At 41.6% G+C, this 19174-nt stretch overlaps 3 protein-coding genes across 6 annotated transcripts; all 3 read right to left on the bottom strand.

Moving 5' to 3' along the window:
• Nucleotides 1-1246: 1246 nt before the first annotated feature.
• Nucleotides 1247-7840, bottom strand: LOC6554616 (RING finger protein unkempt). Of its 4 annotated transcripts, none has more exons than XM_026977071.1 (9): nt 7730-7840; nt 7452-7661; nt 5953-6372; nt 5688-5890; nt 5355-5464; nt 5047-5155; nt 4760-4885; nt 4113-4693; nt 1247-4057 (listed from the first exon to the last, which is right to left on the bottom strand). In XM_026977071.1, the coding sequence occupies exons 1-9, from the start codon at nt 7792-7794 to the stop codon at nt 3860-3862; spliced, it is 2022 nt and encodes a 673-aa protein (XP_026832872.1). In that variant the 5' UTR covers nt 7795-7840; the 3' UTR covers nt 1247-3859. The 4 variants fall into 4 exon arrangements, with proteins under 4 accessions (XP_026832872.1, XP_015009328.1, XP_026832878.1 ...); XM_015153842.2 differs by having other exon boundaries at nt 4760-4882; XM_026977077.1 differs by lacking the exons at nt 5047-5155; nt 5355-5464 and having other exon boundaries at nt 7730-7837.
• Nucleotides 7841-8053: 213 nt separating this feature from the next.
• On the bottom strand, nt 8054-9287 carry LOC6554615 (probable V-type proton ATPase subunit d 2). The gene is made up of 2 exons (XM_001982137.3): nt 8535-9287; nt 8054-8468 (listed from the first exon to the last, which is right to left on the bottom strand). The coding sequence occupies exons 1-2, from the start codon at nt 9218-9220 to the stop codon at nt 8102-8104; spliced, it is 1053 nt and encodes a 350-aa protein (XP_001982173.1). The 5' UTR covers nt 9221-9287; the 3' UTR covers nt 8054-8101.
• Nucleotides 9288-10651: 1364 nt separating this feature from the next.
• On the bottom strand, nt 10652-11367 carry LOC6554614. Its single transcript, XM_001982136.3, has 2 exons — nt 11240-11367; nt 10652-11188 (listed from the first exon to the last, which is right to left on the bottom strand). The coding sequence occupies exons 1-2, from the start codon at nt 11336-11338 to the stop codon at nt 10652-10654; spliced, it is 636 nt and encodes a 211-aa protein (XP_001982172.1). The 5' UTR covers nt 11339-11367.
• Nucleotides 11368-19174: the final 7807 nt, after the last annotated feature.

Raw genomic sequence — 19174 nt, 5'->3', positions numbered from 1 at the left:
GTGTATATAAATATTTAAATATTTGTATTCATATCCTCTGTGGGCATAACTAGTTCAATAATTGATTTGTTAAGGTTGCATTCTCTACAATGTGGAAGGGTGTTTTTGAATCTGAGTCTATTGTTTGTATCTTTTTTCATTTTAAACATTACAATACTAATTTCTTGATTCTGTCTCTCTCTAAATACATATACTTATTCACTCTTGACAATAACTTTAGCAATAACACACAACATTGCCCGTTGGGGCGAGGAAATAAAGCGAGTCACTACAAAAAGGAAATATTGAAAGCAAATATTGTTTTTGGTCTTTAAGTTTTATAATATCAAAGGAGATGTACTTTAATTTACACTGCAAGTGATAAATTTAATGGCTATGACCGCGATTCCGCGCCAATAAATCCCCGATAAGAAACTGTATGAGTCAAGAGCTCAAGAGCTTTATTGCATCCGATCAATATCGGTGCATCGGCATTAATATCATTCGACAATCCCTATATAAACGGGGTAAACAAAGAAAAGATATTAAACTGATTCGTTCTGAAGTGAGATTTAGCCGAGACATGAACCGCAAATTAGATATACAATTTTCATAGATATTCTATATAGATTAATATATTTGTCATATTTCCTATAGCCTAGGCTAGTTGTAAGTTAACTTATAAAGAGCTGATGAATTTGTTCGAATCTAGTTCAGCGGTTATTTCTAGTAAAAGTTTCAAATTCTGCTTATTTCATTTAGATCTTGACACACATTTGTAGTATTCTAGAAAAAAAATATACTCATTTATATTGATTCCACTTAGTTCATCGATTTTCACTTATTGTGTGTGTCTGTGTGGGCTTGGTTCGCATAAAACTGCATATATCCATTTGTTTCATAATTGTTGTAGACAAGTTTAAAATACTAGACAGTACTTTCGATTGCAAATTGCTCGGTCTCCGCGATTTCATATTTAAAATTCCTGTTCGGTGTTCAGAGTTTTCATGTTTTTCTTTTTTGGTTGCTATGCTTGTTAAACCTTCAGTTACAGTTTTCTACAATTTGTTAATTTATTATGAATTAACTAGTTGAAACAATTGGTAGCAAATATTAGGTCTTAGTTCTAGAGCTAGAGAAGTAATTGCCTTTGCTTTTGTTACTCGTTTGTATTTCCTCTTGTAAATTTTCACTTGAGAACCCTATAAGCTAGCTACTAATTCAATTTGATATTTTAGACATTTATTTACTTGTTTTTTTTTTTTTTTTAGTCATTACGATTTTTATGTTTTTCTGGTCTACGTGTTCATTTGACAATTTGTTAAGTATTCTACGTGTGTCCATATCTCTTCAACTACCAAAATCCTTCTTCTCTTGCCTTTTGTTTTCTAAATGGAGCTGGAGCTGTACAACATATTTGTTTTGTCGTCATTGTTGTTGTACATTAAGTCAAGTTGGTTTACAATTTGATTTGTTTTATTGCTGTTTGCTGTCGCGAGCTTGCATTTATATATATAAATATTTGTATTTTTTTGTTCTTTTTTTGTTTTTTATATATTTCTGGATCACATATTCAAGTAGTTTCAAAATCACATAAAAATCACTCTTACAGTAGCGTATACAAAATACATGTGTCATCTATAAATATATATGTATGTAACGTACATATACTTTTCGATCTGGTTTCTGTTTGATTCTTCACAGTTGAGATGGCGTGAAATGGATTTCTTGACATGTTGTAAAATTGCTTTGCATTGGTTGCTTTGGAATGAATGGGGTTGAAAAACACGTAGGTCGATACACATTCATTGTATATCGTGGAGATTTATAAAGTAAATTAGCAAATCTTTAAACTGTGCCCGGTGATGAGAGTCAAGGATATTCTGAGAGAGGTATGCATTCAGTTTAGTTTGGTACTACACACAATAGATTTGCGACTCAACAGCTCCATTATAAAACCAATTTTCTCATTATTTGTTCTCGTGATTTTTAGTTTTTTTTGTGTACACTTGTATCATAAACTATTAAAGCATTTATAAGTTAACACACATTTGTTTATTGTTATATTTATTAATTATTTGTATTTCTTTGCTGATTTGGCTTCTACAAAACACAGTACAAACACACACAGAGATAAGAGCCTTTGCGCTGCCTTTCCTAGTTAGCTTTTTAATAATATATTTCAGTTTTTCATTTGTATATATTCATAGTGTTGCTTTTGTTTCCAATAAATGCCTATGTTCATTTCATTTCATATTCATATTCAATTCATTCCCAGAACATTTTCATTTTGATTACATCTTTATCAATTCAACTCAACTAGCTAACAACACGTTTCAGTTTCATTCAACATTGTCCAATTGATTACATTTGATAATTTTATTTTTCCAGAAAAATACAATGGTTTTTGAAGACGGTTTTCATTAACTCTGGTTAACATTTTCATTAAACTCTGTTCATTTCGCTGTATCGAGTTACTTTTATTGTTTATGCTTTCTACATCACACTCATCGAATCGGCGTTCAAATTTTCCATAAATATATATCTATTCATATTCGTTCTTGTACCATCAGCCAAATGCTTGATTTTATATGACTTAAATATTACGTTTTGACATTGACGATTCATTTTTTGCTTTTACTAAATTGGAAGCGTCCAGTTGAGACTATGAAAGTTAAATGAAGATTGAAGTCAACTGCAAAGTAAGTACTTAAAGCACTATTCAAATCACAAAGTAACCTAATGGAGTATATACGTAAGTTTTTGTAATTTTGTGACTGGGTATTGGCATTGGTTCACACACGCTGCACCCACCAAAACCTAAATAAAAGCAAAGTGTCTTAATACATTCAACTTGGTTTTCAGAAAAGAAAATTAACTTTCGATAAGAAAAAGCGTTGTCGCACTTTAGTTACTTTTCGTTTCAGCGTCTATAATTACTTTTGTGCATTTGGAAAAAGAAAATAAAAGCTGAGTACTGACTAAGATTGATTACCCGTCAGTTGCATTGATTATATGACCATTGTTTTGGCTTTTTAGTTGTAGTTTGCTTTCACAAGTTTTGAAACACATACATAAAAAATACAGTTTGAAAATCGGCTTATATAAAATCACTGGTGGTATTTGTTTGTTTGTGGTTGTTTTTTGCTCTTCTATGCGACAATATATTGTTAAATTTGTTGGTTTCTATAAATTTGTTAATAGTCAATTGCTAAAAGTGTCTAGAAAAATTAATATATTATATATTTATCATATCCTTCAACCAATTACATCTTGTAATGGTTTAGTTCCCATAATTTCTTATGTAATACTAGTGAAAAGTACAATATGACTGAAAGTGTAGCATATTTAAATACAAATATAGAGATACACAAATATATGTGATTAAAAAAATAAATGAGACATTGCAAATTCGTGCAGTAAATTAGAAAATATGTATGCCTAAACATTGAATATTAAACAAAATTAAAAGAGTTGGTTACATAAAGCATATTAAAAATATCAATTTAAAATGTTTTTTCCTGTATTCGATTTGAGAAAAAATAAACAAAAATAAAATGATATACTTATTTGTTTAGAGCTGCTATCTAATTCAATTAATAGTTTGTGCCTAGTAATTGCTAATATTCATGACGATAATTTGCATATTTTGCATAGATTGAAAATATAAATTATATATTCCTTGCCACATGCACAAGTAGTAGGCATGTGTCAAATCCTAACTGATCAAAAGTTTCAACGTTTTGCTTATGACTAAAGTTTGCTTTGTGAGTACCACATTGTCATGCTGTTCGCGGTCTTGATCCCCATGATCCTCCTCTTTCCTATCCGATTTTCAGCCAAAGGGCCACTTGTGGTCCTGTTGCTGATAAAACATGTTCTAGGTGTGGGTGGTTATTACTGGCACCTGACAGTAGGGACACTCGGTGACCGATTCAGCGCATGTATTGCAGATAGACAGGTGGTTGCACGGCTCCAGAGTTACCGTGCGATTGTTCTCCTCGCACTTCATGCACTTCTTGGCATTTTCTAAATATAATACTTTGTCGACCTCCTCCAAATCGGTGCGTAGCTTTGACTAAAAGGAGAGCAGGTTAAATCCATTAAACTGAGAAAATAATTCAGCGACTAACCTGCAGTTGCTTCAATTTTTGTATGGACAAGTCCCTAAGCTCTGCTGGCAAATTGAGTTGTATCTGTGCTAAGTCATAGCGCTCCTTCCACTCCTGCGCCTCCTGCTTGGCCTTGTCCCGATGGAGCTCCGCGATCTTTAGTTTGCATGCCATGTCCTCGTAGCGTCCGTTCAACTTGTGGATTTGAGCATTCTTTGTGAGCAGCTCATTGGTGATGCGGCCTAGGTCGCTGTTGTTTTGCGACTGCAGAGATTGCAAACTGAACGCATTCTTGGCCGTATTAAGAGTGTTCTCGAACAGACTATTTCCCACCGAGCTGCTGTTGATGTCGTCGCGTATGGTATTCAATTCGGATATCCGTACCGAAGGACTAATCGACAAGCCATCACCAAAGCCAGGCGATATAATGCGCGACGGAAAGAAGAGACTGCTATCGTTCTGGGTGGCCGAAAGGGAATTGCTGAGTTTGTTTGAGCCGCCGTAGTTGAAGGCGTCCACGTTGAAGAGATTGGCGTGGTTGGTGGGACTGTAGGGGAGCGAGCTGCTGGGAATGTTCACGGCGAAGCCACCTGAGTTAAAATCTGTGCAAATGGAATGGGTATTAGGTTGAGCAATTAGTTGGCACTCGTGGGCCGTTGATAACTTACCGTTAATTGAGTTACTTAGAGTCGTATTAGGAATGTTAATTGGCGCCGAGGAACGTGTTAATAAGCTAGTATTGGCCAAACTCGCCGACAATGAGTTCTCGCGCGGATCGTCCAGTGAGCAAGCTGCTTGCAAAGAGTGAAGACAAAAAATTATTAAGTTTCAGTTAGGCAATTGGGCGAGGCATTTGCTATTTTAGCGCTGACATTCTTCGTCCACAACCAACATGGAGAACGGAATTCTAGTGTATAACTTAGGCGAACGCCTGTCAGGACTTTGGGATACTCACAACGACTGTCCAGGGGTCGTGAGAAACTTAAAAATTTGCTGAAATTTGTTGTGTTTTCCAAAGCGTCTACCAACATTTTATTGGTGCTATTACCATCAATGTTCAACAACTAAGAGAACAAAACGAAAAGAAAAAATCGAGGAGAGCAGGACACATGATTAAATGGCTTATTGACGGTGTTAAGCAGTTAGTTGATGATGGTTAGCTGGATTAGAGCGGCAATCGATGTGTGGTAGTATGTTTCAGTTTAGGCGATGCAAATCGATGGCATTAATTTGGGTGAGTGTTATTGGTTCGGTAATACGTACATTATCGCCCCTTTGGAACGCATCCTGGGCTTTTAAATCAGGATAGGCATTGGAAATAAGCTCACTTAGGGATACCGTGTGATCCTGCGTCTTCTCGTCAATTGAGCATGCTTAATTTTGATTGGGAGTAGTTACATGGACAAGCAACACCGAGCAAACATTGATTGATGCATATGGATTCAAAGGATTCGATAGGTAGTTTGAAACAGATTTGCAGGTTGATTGATGAGGCGAGTAGAAGACAAACATATAGTTAGAACTGGTAAATCGGAACTTGGCCCTAAAGAAATCCCTACAACTGGTTGTGGAGCACAGCGAATACTCTATACTTACGTTCCACATGGGCAAAGGCGCAGAAGACGCTGCGCGGACAGTATCCGGCCTGTTGGACATCGTTGCACTTGGTCGACTTGTAGATCTCCGGATGGAACTGCTGCTCGGTGCGTGTGTGGCAGTACTGGCAGTTATCGCCGGCCTCGCAATTGCCCGGCTCTCCCCATTCCTCGCCGTGCTTGACATTGGGGCAAGGAGTGGACCTGAAACCGTGGACAACGTCGTTTAGAGCTGACTTTAAGACGAATTCAAGGGTAAACCTCACCTGTACTTGTATTTCCTGGGCGAGCGACGTTTGTCCTTGCTATTGTGGTACTGTGGACAAGCGTATCCTTGGCGGCATAGGCGCGGTGGGCGCTTGCAGGGCTCTGTCTTATAGTTGGCCAGCACGTAGTTGGTGTCCTGCCACTTGGGATCCTCGTTCATCAAATTGCGCTCCTTGTCCAGGGCATTCAGAGCATTAGTGCTGTCCAGTGTGCTCTCTGCGTTCTGCAGGGTCTCCAGCTCTTTGATGTCATAAACCGGTGGGCGCTGGTCCTGCATGCCATGGGCAAAGGCGCAATGTAGTCCGTTCTTGACGCAGTATCCTCGGCTGTCGGTGTCGTGGACGCACATGCATGTCTTGTAGTAGCGCAGATGGTATCGCCTTTCGGTGTCTCCAGCTGTGCGGTGTAAGTAGGGGCATCTAAATGGGGAGAAAGGGAGTTTAGTGACGTCAAAGCAGGCGTCAAGTTCGAGTGAACAGACTGTGTGATACCCATTCAAAATAAGCCTGTGTTATATCTACATTGGAAGGTAGTTGAAGGTTCTGTTAAAACATACCCCTTTTTTTATATATGTATTAGATTATTTTTTAGTTCGAATTCACTGTAGTTTATAAGATTATTTTTATAGTAATATTTTTCCATTAGTATTTTCACTTTCTAAACTGAGACCGCATTCTTTTCAACTTCTACGCCTTGTATACCCGTTTATACCCTGTATGAAGACTACAGCAATAAATAGATAGAATAAGGGTCGGGGTCAGAGGTCGAGCCTCGAGTCTGGGTCATAAACTCAGAGTTTATTGTTGTTTCTCGCAGAGCGTAATTGCGTTTTACTTTTAGCCAGCTCTTGCGCTTCGCCGAGCTTTTCTCCAAAGCTCGCCAGCCACAATAACTGTACATTTCGAAGCTGCCGGGGGAAAATCAAAATAAACGAAGAAGAAAACACGCAAAAGCGAAACGCAATAAAAACAATGACGCACACACTTGTAGCGATGCCGTTCGCTGTGCGTCGCTGTGTTTGTGTGTGAGCGCGTCTGTGCATGTATACATACATGCGACAAGAGAGCAACAACCACCACAAAACGGATGCTGATAAGAATTTGCTAGCCCAATAGAGCTGGAATCACTTTCACTTTTGCAAGGTGGTGACCTCGCCTACACACAGATACAGCCAAGCAGCCACCCCCCACACACTAGCACGCCCACATACGCACTTACAATTTCACTTTTCGCTTTACAGACAACGCCAAGCCCCCCTGGCCACCGCCCCGCCCCGCTCCGACACTGCCTTGCACACACCCGCACCATGGTTTTGTTTGTAAACACGAAGACAAGAGATACACACACATCGCGAAGGAAGGAGAGCGCAAAGAGGAAACAAAAAAAATACTACGTCGTTCGCTATTGCTGTCTCATCCTCCACCTCACTACTGCAATCGGGCCAGCGTATTCACGGGAAATTGGAAGCCAACGGATTTCACAATATTTCACTACTCACTCGTCGCCCTCGGGACAAACGCCAGTGGTTTCGTCGTATTTGGTGCAATAGTTATCCGCGCTGTAGTTGAATGTGCCATCGCGTTTTCGCACTGGACGACGCCGACGCTGGTTTTGAAAATGCCAATTGAAACAGACGAAGGGGCGATGCTGGTTGCACTTGTGCTGCAAAAACGACTGGCACTGCTCCACGCGGAACTCCTTCAGGTAGCTGAAACGGTGCGCAGAGAGGTTGCACGTCACTTCAAACACCAATTGCATTAGTTTTCATCTATTTACGTGTAGTGATTTGGCTTTTCCTGCTGCGAGGAAAGCAGCAGCTTGTTCGTTTCATTTGCGAACATCGTTGTTAGTGATGTGCGAAAAACATCGCTGCGTCGGGCATCGATGGCTTTAAGTCGATTCGTATCGATTATTTCCGATGACTACTTTGTTATCGATTGGTTAGCGGATACTCACACCGCAGTATCGGCTAGCCGGGACACAAACCAAGCAACATAAATGTGGCGCCAATATTCAAATGCATTCAAACGAAACTGCCAGAAGTGTACACATTTCAATGCAAATTGTTTATAACACACACTACCATTTAAGAAATAAAACCAAAAGGAACGGAACATTTCACAGCGAAGAAGAAAGGAAAATAAGTTCTTAGTCCAGGGGTATGGGTATGTAGGCGTAGACTCTGTCCGTCTGGCGCTGCGCTATGCACTCGCTGATCCAGACGATATTGCGGCACTCCAGCAGTTTTAGCTTGATGAACGAGTAGAAGATCCCGAAGTGGTACTGCTGCAGGAAGGTCTGCACATTCTTCTTGGCCTCCATCATCAGAAAGCGGTCCTCCAGCGTGATCATGCCGCCCGTGTCCCGCTCCAAGTTGTCAAACATTTTGCCATAGCCGTCGAACACATTGCACACATCCTTTATTTTATCCGTGTCATTCAAAGAGGACATGGCGGCCAGGGCTATATCGGGCAGGTAGCCACAGGTGGGGAACATCTTAAGACGCTCCTTCGCACTGAGTGTTGCATGCAATATGAGCGATACGAGTGAAAGAGTTTCATAATTACATCAAGCTATGTACCTGATATCACTGTCAATAGCGTTCACTGCTATTGTGATGGTCCGACGATCCGCCTCGAAGGACAGCAGATTGGTCATCACGCTGGCGGTGTTGCCGCCCAGTTGGCTGCAGTAGGCGTAGAAGGTCTCCAGATACGAGCGGTACAGATGGGCTCGCACAATCTCCACGTCGAGGTAACGCAGGGACTCCATGGGCAAGTCGCGTGGCACGAACCGAGAAATGGGCGTGTCAATCAGGACGGCATCGAAGAGCTCCGCGGAATTAGTGGCCACTTCAATGGCGCCCAGTTGATCGAATTCACCCAGCGGATGGCACATTTTTAGCAAACGCTTCATGGATCGGCGGTTGTTTAGGCCGGCGACCAGAAGCGCTACGTTATCGATCATGAACGGATAACGTATAAACTCCATGAAGGTGGTCAGCGGCTCCGTCGAATGGCTGCGTATGTAGGAGTACTGCTGCAGTAGGCGGTCCCTCAGGCACTGCTCGATCACCTCCACGCACGGCTCTGATTTCTCGCCGCCAAAGATGAGGCCGTAGTCGGTGCCCTGGATACTGATCATCACGTCCTCGAGGGACTCGCACTGGGTTAGATTTAGATAGTCCGAGTGCTTCAGCATGCCGTTCTTGAAACCACGCGTTAGGGCCTCCAGGTAGCCCCACTCTGCATTGAACATCATCGACATTTTGGCTTGTTGTTTTCGAGCTATTACTACTAGGAATTCACACCAGGCAACTTGTGAGTGAACGTATATCGATCGATGGAACCAGCAGTGAAAGGTATTTCTCGGAATAGGTGATTCTGATTCGGTGAATAATATTAAACATTTTATATTTTAGGTGGCTAATATAAGTAACAATTATATTTGAATTTTCGGCGGCGACATCTACCGGACTATGCGTTGCAGTTGGCCTCAAGCTCGCTAGATGGCGCAACCGATGATGCCATCGTTTATCCTTTTTGACAATATGGGAGCTCGCTAACGGCTTCAAAATTTTAACTTTGAATTTGAAAGGATGTTATTTGCTTAGTTATTTGTTTGCATCTGCTTCCAATAAGATGATTGCAGCTATTGGAAAAAAACTTAGTTAGGGCTTGCTGTTTGAATTTCAGACAGCGATCTATCGGTCTAATTCCGCGCAATTTCCGCACATGCGCCTGGAAAGATGCTGGATGGCGAGTACCTGTTGCTCTGAGCTTTGTTTACTTTGTTTACTTGCTGCCAACTGTTTGTTTACTCAGTCCACTAGCTGCGCTCGGGCCAACAGCATTCTAGCTGCAATTTGCTACATTAATGTACGCGGCCATTACATCTAGAACAAATAAACAGGCGAATTGCTCGCCGGGCCTTTGTTTTTGATATTTCTGTGCCTTGTTAGTGTCGCCGTGTGTGCATCGCGTAAATGCGGCAATAAAGCGACATTTATTATTGCCGCCGAAGCATTTAATTGCCCATCACAGGGGTGTCAATGCGAGTAAAGACTCATCCTCACGTTGCATTACCATCAAACTAAGCTAATTCCCACTGGCAGATGAAAAATGGAACTGTCACCACAGCACTTCTCCCTACTCAAGTTGTAAATGTGTTGGAAAAAAGTGGTAAGACATAATACATATTGAAGTGTCGCTGGCACAATTATTGCACTTAAATCACGAGATCCACCTGTTACTTTTCAATGCCGTCAAAGCCTTTCAAAATGTTTAGACAAAGACATGGCAGCTGACCAAAATCGGCCGATATGGGCAATAAATAAGATCACGTTGTGCAGTTTGAAGTTGGCATTGGCCATGTCGAGGGCTCGTCACCTCCGTAAACTTTCCACGCGGAAAGTCTTTGTCCCCCAGGAAATCCCTGGACATGTGCCCGTCAAGAAGTCCAAATCGCGGGATGGGCAAGTGACAGCTGAAATGCGTTTCCAACTCATATTGCTTTCAGCCAAAGCAGAAATCATCGCGTGGGCGGATTTTTGCATTGGCGAATACGATTTTCACGGAAATATGTCAGCCACATGATGAAAGCAGGAATATATGTTTATACAGAACCATTGTGAGAGAAGAAAGTATTGGGATGCACATTTGGTATATTGAAGAAAGCCAAAGATAGAGATACAATGCTTTAGAGCGATATTTTGGCGCTTTTGGCCGTGGCACTCTTTGCATAGATGGCTCGGTAAATGTAGAAGCCAACTGCTGCATGGAGGGCAACCACGGTGCAAATGGCCGAAATAATGTCGGCATCGATGTGGGCAAAGCTCTTGAGCACCACAAATTTCAGGGCAAAGAAGGTGGCAATGGGAAAGCCAATGATCAGGGAGCAGTACGACATCAGCAGCAGCACAATGAACACTGGCCCATGTATTTGGGTGGGCGGAGGCACCAGTACCTCCCACTCGGCCCACACCTCCAGCGTGTCCATGCTGGAGAACTCCTGGACGAAGATCAGGCGCAGGATGTAGCCGGTGACAAGGACATGCATCAAAATCACCGTGGCCACGCCAGATCCAATCGCCACATTGTTATCGCTGATCCCATACAGCGGCTCCATTAGCAGGAACTTGAAGGCGGTGAAGATCACCATGGGGAACAGCAGGAAGATGGTCAGGAAGAGCAGAAGGCGCTGCATTGCCGCGATGAGATCTTCAGCTCGCCTTTTCTGGGCGGGAGTTTAGTGCACTTAGGTGGGATGAGAACTTAATTAGCTAACCTTGACATTGGAGTCCTTTTCCGTATTGTTCAGGTCCTTTGAGCAGCATTGTCCAACCGCCTTTCCACTGGGGTAAATCCTGCGCAGCTTGGCAATCATCTTGTTTCAGTTGTATTTCACTTGCGATAGTCAACTCAGTGCCTACTTTAATGTGTTTATGAGAAAGCAACTGACATTACTTTCAAAAACCTTTTTTTCAATGATACTGACAGTCGGCTATTAATAGCACACATTTTGTATCCCAATAAACGCTAATCCCTTTTGTTATAATATGATTCCCATAAAACTTGACATACAAAAACAAGCCCTAAGCCGCGTCATTTGGGGCATTAAGGGATCAGCAAACATCCAATTTTAGCCGCACATAAAGATTGCCACCACGCGAGGCAGAAATATCTGGTCGCATGACTGGGGCGACATGACTATATAGTAATTAGCTAAACCTAGCCGCACCAGTAGTCAGCGAAAGAACTCCTTCAGATTAGATACGTGTAATTAGCCAGACGGAGGAATTCGGGCGGAGCTATCTGACCGATAAAGGCCTCCAATCAACGTCGTGATTTTTATAGCCGCACTCGACTCAAAAACCGCGCCCTCGATTTATGGCCAAAGATTACTTCTGGGTCAGCTGACTTCCAGGGGATCGGGTGTTTCCCCAGCGAGCTTAATGTGCCAGCTATTTATAAATTTGGAATACTACAAATCAAGCGTTTGAAATTTTCATTGACATTCTCGCTTTGTTTGTCAATTTTTCACAATTATATTGCGCATTTGGTTGGCTGCACCTTACGGAAAATTGTTGTGAAGCACTTCCTTTACAATGCCATTTATATATCAGTTATTCATAAGAGGAGCATTTGGGGCTCATAAAGATTTGCCAAGCACGCAGATTACCATACAGCTCTACATTCGCCTTAAATTAATAATCTTATCGAACTCTGCGCGCACATTACTCATACGCAGCGTTGGCCCGTTGATTTGAATGCCCAGCATGCTAGACTTGCTAGCCAAAACAAAGCAATAAAAAGGGCACTTTTACACTTATCCAATATTTTGAAATGCTGTGGCCGTGAATCATGCAAAATTTTGATCATTTTTGACTTCTGTTATCAGTCAGAACCAGCTGCTCTATAAATAACTTCGAGCGATAAGGAAGACGCCATATTTGTGTTTTGGTCACTCGATCAGTTTGGCTAGATGCTGTTGCCAAGGGCTACCGCGGCATCCCAAAATAGTCCGCTTGGTCTTGTTCTAGCCATACTTTCTGGTCTGCCAGAGAACTGGCCCCCGTCCAAATGGCCAACAGCTGCGAGAACAGCGGGAAAGCCGTGAAAATAATGCAAATAATGAAAATATTGAGAATTATGCCAAGTTCGGATGGGAAACGGGTCAATATGCCACAGCCATTTCGACAGGTTGACTAGAGGGTATCGGATAGCTCATTATTGTGTGCATGATGGTCATGCAAATTGCACGACAACTAATGGCGAAACTATTTGCAATTCAACTCCCAGTCCCAATCCTTCCGGTTCCAAGTGAAGAGTATCCTTGAACCAAAGCCTCTGTACTCATGTACTCATGCATTTCATCGGTCTGCAGCTGACTTGTACGCACATGTGTACGCAATTATGGTAATTGCCTTGTCGGGGCCGTTGTTTGCTTGGCTCCAAAGCCATCCAACCTCATCCGGACCAGTCCAGACCACCCAGCCACCCAGCCACCAGCCACCCATCCTGCCTGACCTTGACTGCAGTTTCCCCCACCATTTGGCCGCTCGAGGAGCAATAGGACTCGCTTTAACCTTGACAAACACGCCGATCGTCACTTGAGAGTTGACCAAGTTTTATTGGTTTTCTTTGAGTGCAGCTGCGGAAAGTTTTCCCCTTGATGCGTTTCCAGGAAAATGCTTGAGTACTCCATTCTCTCGTGGCCGGCCATCGATTCCCAATTATAAGTCGCTGGTCAGGGGACTTTTATTGGAAGTGCCACTGCGAATCGCTTAAATGCCTTGCACACTGTTTATATTGTAATTCAGTTGTTGGTGCTGCCATTAGCCATTATCCGATTTGCATACAAGGGCATCGTTTGCATGGGCGATGTAAAGGGATTTAAGTGGGATTTAAATGCACATCCATCAGCCAGGAGTGGCGGTCAAAGACACGAGGTGGGTTTAACGCACTGTCTGTCTCACGAATCACGGGTATCCTTCGAATCCTTCGGTGTATCCTTCGGATGTTGCGGCAGGTCGGTTACATCAGTTTCGGGCAATCAACGCAGATTTATTTCCACTGCCTGGGAGCACTCAACTTTGAACCGAATGCGACTCTAAACTATTGCTGACCTCTGCGCCTGACCCTGGAAAATCCAGCTATTTTCCCCAGAAAATGCCGGCCAACAGTCGAGCTCGAAATAACTTTGCTGACATGTGATGGATTATTGCCTGTCCCCACTTTGATTGCCATTGTTCTCCGTCCGGGGTCAAAGTGGGCCGTTAAGCAACAGGATAGCCCCCCAATGGGCGTGTGTTAATGAGCTGAAGAGGACAATAGATGGTCGAAATGGCTGCCGGGTTCAACTTCCTACGAGGGATGGCTGAGCACATCAAATAAAACAGTCATAAATAAGAGAGACTAACTTAATTAAAGACACCAACGACTAACGAATGGCTGGCCATTAAGCTGGCAAAGCGTTATAATTTCTTCCATTCGTGGGCAGTCACTTTCATTTTTCTATTTATTTCCAAATTATTTAATATTTTGTTTGGATTTATTAGCAAATAGGTGGTTCTGTGGTTGTGCTACGTATGCTAAGATCTAATATTGCCTTTGCTAGGCTAATATAACCCCATTTAAGGTAAACTAACCCAAACTGTCGCAGTCTAATGTCTAGACCTGACCAAATACATCAAGTTTATCCCAAGTCACAGCGCTGGTCAGGTGGATTCCACCCCACATAGTAGCTATAGTTCTATAAAACCCCCTTGCTGGAGATAAGTCCATGTCAACTTTCGTAAATTACTGCCCGCACTGGTTGCTAATATTTGCGCACGAATCCGTCAGCGAAAGTCGCGCTGAGTCAACAGGAGTCATGCGCCAGCAAAGATCCAAAGATCCAGGTTCCAATACAGCTGCAGATACAGATTGAGATACAGATACAGATACAGATACAGGTGAAGGTACAGATGCAGATACTGCTCCAGATACAGATTCAGATACACACATATTCAGGTGAAGGTACAGATACATATACAGGTGAAGGTACAGATACAGGTGAAGGTACAGATGCAGATACTGCTCCAGATACAGCTACAAGATACTGATACGAATGTGACAGCGAGTCGCGAGGCAGAATTTATGGATAGCTTTGTGGATCAGCGTGACGGGGAAACCATCAGATGTCTCCTTGCTGGAGTTTACCAAAAGCTAAAACACCGGCGATGTCATAATCGTGTAAACAAATCCCGACTTTATCCGTCCACTTCAGCTGATAATACTCATTCGTGAATGGAACTCTGGGTGAACTAGCTGCCTTTTGCCGCCCACATTTCACAGTCAGCTATAGTAGATTTTTCGCATCATAAAAGTGCACTGAGATCTTAATGCCCCGACTTGATGGCTCATTAACATTAAAGTGACCGCTAAGTCACAAGGCGAAATAGCGCACTCCAGATAAGTTTGGTTAGAGGGCTTGGGATTTGGCCGGTCCGGCGCCCATTGGCAGCTAATTAGGCGCAGTTCGTCGACTTGCAGAGACTGGCCATTAACGTCACACAATATCAGCTACTATCAGCTGATATCAGTCGAAAGGACTTGAGATTCGAAGAAACAGGGCTAGTAAACGAAAGTACCTTTGACGGAAGTTGCTAATCGGACACAATACATTGTTTTGTAACTGGGTGAACTTATTTAATTTGTAGTAATTAATGTCGTAATAATACATACAGACAATCGATAAATTATGGATAAGCATATTACAAAAAACTATTGCCTGCTTCAAGGCGCAATGATTGTATAGATTGAACCTAAGACATCTAAATTGCCCCACAAAAAACGCATCCTAGTGCGCAATTAATTTTGATGGCTTACTCTTTTGTTTGGCCAATAAATCTGCGGACTTCTCTATTCTATTTATATACTTTGACTTATTTCTGGCCGAGGTGAGCCTTGTGTGGTTTCCTTGCAGCTGCGGCACGTACCGACTGCAGAAGGATTTTCGCTGGGGCTCCAAACGCATCCTAGGTCACTTCTGGCCAGGTTGGCATGCAAATGGCGGTTAGCCCACTTTTGTGCTGGCACTGTGTCATGCAATCTGCAGTTCATTGGCCGGCCAGAGGTCATCGAAGGACGTCAAAACCATTTTTCCATGCCGGGCACGCAATGACATTGACATGCGTTGGCTCCGCAGAACTTACCCACACCCAATGCCACCCAGTGCCACCACCTTCATCAGGCAGATCCGCTGTACGTGCCCGTAATTATTTATTGGCCAGCGGCAAGTGCAGCTAGCCAAGGCCTGAATGCACCTGCAACTTGGCTAAAAATAACCGCAATTGGTCCTCGCAACTGGGTCGTCGTCCATGGTGGAAGCAGCACTTGGCCATTCAAAGCCGAGAGGTCCGTGTCGTGGGAATACTTTCAATTGGAAGGACCAAACCAGGACTCCCATGCTCACATTATCCCTAAGCACAGCCACGTGTGCCAGCCACGTGTGTCTGTTTCTGCTCATGCAAATAATTCAATTTAGCTGATGGTTTCCTTCGAGAGCGACTTACCCAACAACAGCTCATGAATTTCCCCCCTTTAATCATGACCTTGCGAAGCAAGATGATGCATACGAATAGATCTACATCACTTACACAGAAAAAATTAGTTCCTAAACTGGCTAGTCAAAGGTAAAGGTAATGGGAAGAGAGCAAAGGTATATAATGCTATTTGCCATTATGATTCCGCATTGGAATACGATTTACTATGACTCTCTAAGTACGCTTCACAACGCACTTCTAAATACATTTTCATACAATTTAATGCCCGGTGTACACAAGTGGTGCTCAACTCGGGCACATGTCACAGATCTCAAATGGAATACCTAGTTCTTGGGGGAGTCGAGACTTAAGATGGCATACCTAATTGGCACACTTGAAACTGGTTCGTGTTCTTTGCCGCCCACACACAGGCACATGAAGTACTGATTTTCCGGCTGTAAATGTGTTCCCTTTCCTCGCAATTATATAACAAGATTTATATCTAAGGCAATTGAGCATTTATTCACCGCAATGTGCCAGTTATTAGACAGGGCAGTTTCAGTGGCATTCCAAAACGAATATATAATCTTGTGTGGGTTTCATTCTATATACGCATTTGCAGAACAAATTTGGGGTAAATATATCAAGCCATTGACGTCATCAGACGTTGCATTGGGATGCGTTTATGCGTTTGCTCGAAAATGCATTTTTGGGCTTAGTAATGGAATATTATGAAAGCCGATTTCAAGGAATTTTAAGGAATAAAATCAGAGAATGCACAGAGACAAAATATGTTATACACAATCACTTGAGAATAAACAAGATAGATAAACAAGATGCTATAGTGGAGTTCCCCGATACCCGCGATGTCACTCAGCTGGTGGAAGTGCAAAAAAATTGGAAAAATTATAAATTTCCAAATTTGAATGCAGATTTTTAGGGATTTGCTCCAGAAACATTTAGAGGTATGCCACTTCAAAATCCGATTAAAATTAGTTAAAAAAAATTAAAATTCTAAATTTGAATGCAGTTTTTTAGAGAATTGCTCCACAAACATTTAGAGGTATCCCACTTCAAATTCCGATTAAAATTAGTTGAGTTATGGACTTTAGAGCTTCAACCTTGGGACATTTTTGAATTTCCACAACATCATAACATCAGAAAAATGACAACAAAATGAAAAAAAAATAAAATTTTAAATTTGAATGTAGTTTTTTAGAGAATTGCTCCAGAAACATTTAGAGGTATCCCACTTAAATATCCGATTAAAATTAGTTGAGTTATGGACTTTAGAACTTCAGCATAGGGACGTTTTTGAATTTCCACAACATCATAACATCAGAAATATCACAAAAAAATTAAAAAAAATTAAAATTCTAAATTTGAATGCAGTTTTTTAGAGAATTGCTCCACAAACATTTAGAGGTATCCCACTTCAAATTCCGATTAAAATTAGTTGAGTTATGGACTTTAGAACTTCAACCTTGGGACATTTTTGAATTTCCACAACATCATAACATCAGAAAAATGACGAGAAAATTAAAAAAAAATAAAATTCTAAATTTGAATGCAGTTCTTTAGAGAACTGCTCCAGAAACATTTAGAGGTATGCCACTTCAAAATCCGATTAAGATAAGTTGAGTTATGGACTTGAGAACTTCAGCCTTGGGAGATTTTAGAGTGGACGTGGCAACATTTAAAATAAAACTTGCGATGCGTCTACGTGTCTAGAAGCGGCATGCTTAGTCTAAACCTTCTAAACCTGATCAAGAATATATACATATACTTTATATGGTCGGAAACGCTTCCTTCTGCCTGTTACAAACTTTTAAACGTATCTAGTATAGCCTCTTACTGAACGAGTAACGGGTATAAAACGTTGTGTTGTAATGGATAAATATTATCTATAGTGCTGCGTTTTATTTGCTTTCATTGCACTCGCCGTAACAGAAAGTCATTATTCTGTTTAACATCCCATTTGTTTTTCGAAAATTTCATTTTGTTTACCGAACACTTTAATGATCTCCCAGCCACGTGCTGTGTAAGTCGAAATTAGTCGTAAATCAAATACTATGGGGCTAACAAGCACCATTCTATGGGGTTAAATTAGGCACGGTCAACTTATTACATTATGTACTTATATAATATATTATATATGTACACACCCGAAACCGAAATTGCAAACGTGATTCTCCGGACACCTATTCAATTACCCATTTATCGTAATGGCCGCTTTGCATCTGCAGTGAGCACTTTGAATAGATAGCCAAAGTGAATACACAATGATTCACTGGCTATTTCCATTTCTATTCATACCCATTGTGGGCATGTGACACCGTGCACTTTGCACTGATTGTGTTTGCATTCGCTCAACTTGGAGCACAATTGCACAGGTGTAAAGTGTGTTCAAACACATCTACAGATGCTCACTTGGGGAAAGCAAGAAAACAAAAAAATGGGAAAAACCCAAGCGTTTTTACAAGAAAATGCAATATATAAAGGTTGGGTAAATATTGTTGCAGAGCAATATTACAATTACAAGTACACAAATCTTAGTACGTGCATAGATCATGTTGATAATGGAGATTCATTAGCCAGTTAGGTATCATACTATCTTCTCCATCTTAAAATCCGAATGAGATGTTAAGCCAGGGAGAAGGTGCTGGCAAAAGTGATGGATTTATGATGCAAATTGTGGGCGACACCATCAGCTGACATTGTTTTATCACAAGCCCATATATCACCAAGCACTTTTCCACGGGAGGAGTTACTATGGTCGAAACCATTGTTGTCAGTTTACGATACTGCCACCGCTGCCATTTGATTGATTGGCAGCGGGCGGCAGTGGCCCATGGATAGGGATTCAACTGGCTTAAAGCGACATCCTTCAGCTACTCACCCCTTTTGCAGAAGTCCAGACCACGTCCCTGTCGCAGATAGCAATCTTCTTTTGCGCACTGCCAGCCAGTGATGCCAATATTTATCTGAAAAAAAGGACAGAATGAGAAAAAAAGGAAAAAATAGGCTGAAAATTTCAAAAAAGGACAAAAAACTGGACAGATCTGTCCGGAAAAAGGCTAAATGGGCATCACTGCTTTGTATACGAATAAACATAAAAATATATATCCCTTTCAGTGTGTAGGGTAATCAATTTCTTAACAAGAATTTTATATTGTATTTGAAATATTTTTTAT

This window comes from Drosophila erecta, unplaced genomic scaffold, assembly GCF_003286155.1.
Source record: "Drosophila erecta strain 14021-0224.00,06,07 unplaced genomic scaffold, DereRS2 tig00000000-arrow-pilon, whole genome shotgun sequence".
Classification (NCBI taxonomy): domain Eukaryota; kingdom Metazoa; phylum Arthropoda; class Insecta; order Diptera; family Drosophilidae; genus Drosophila; species Drosophila erecta.
This window is presented reverse-complemented; position numbering and strand designations above follow the sequence as displayed.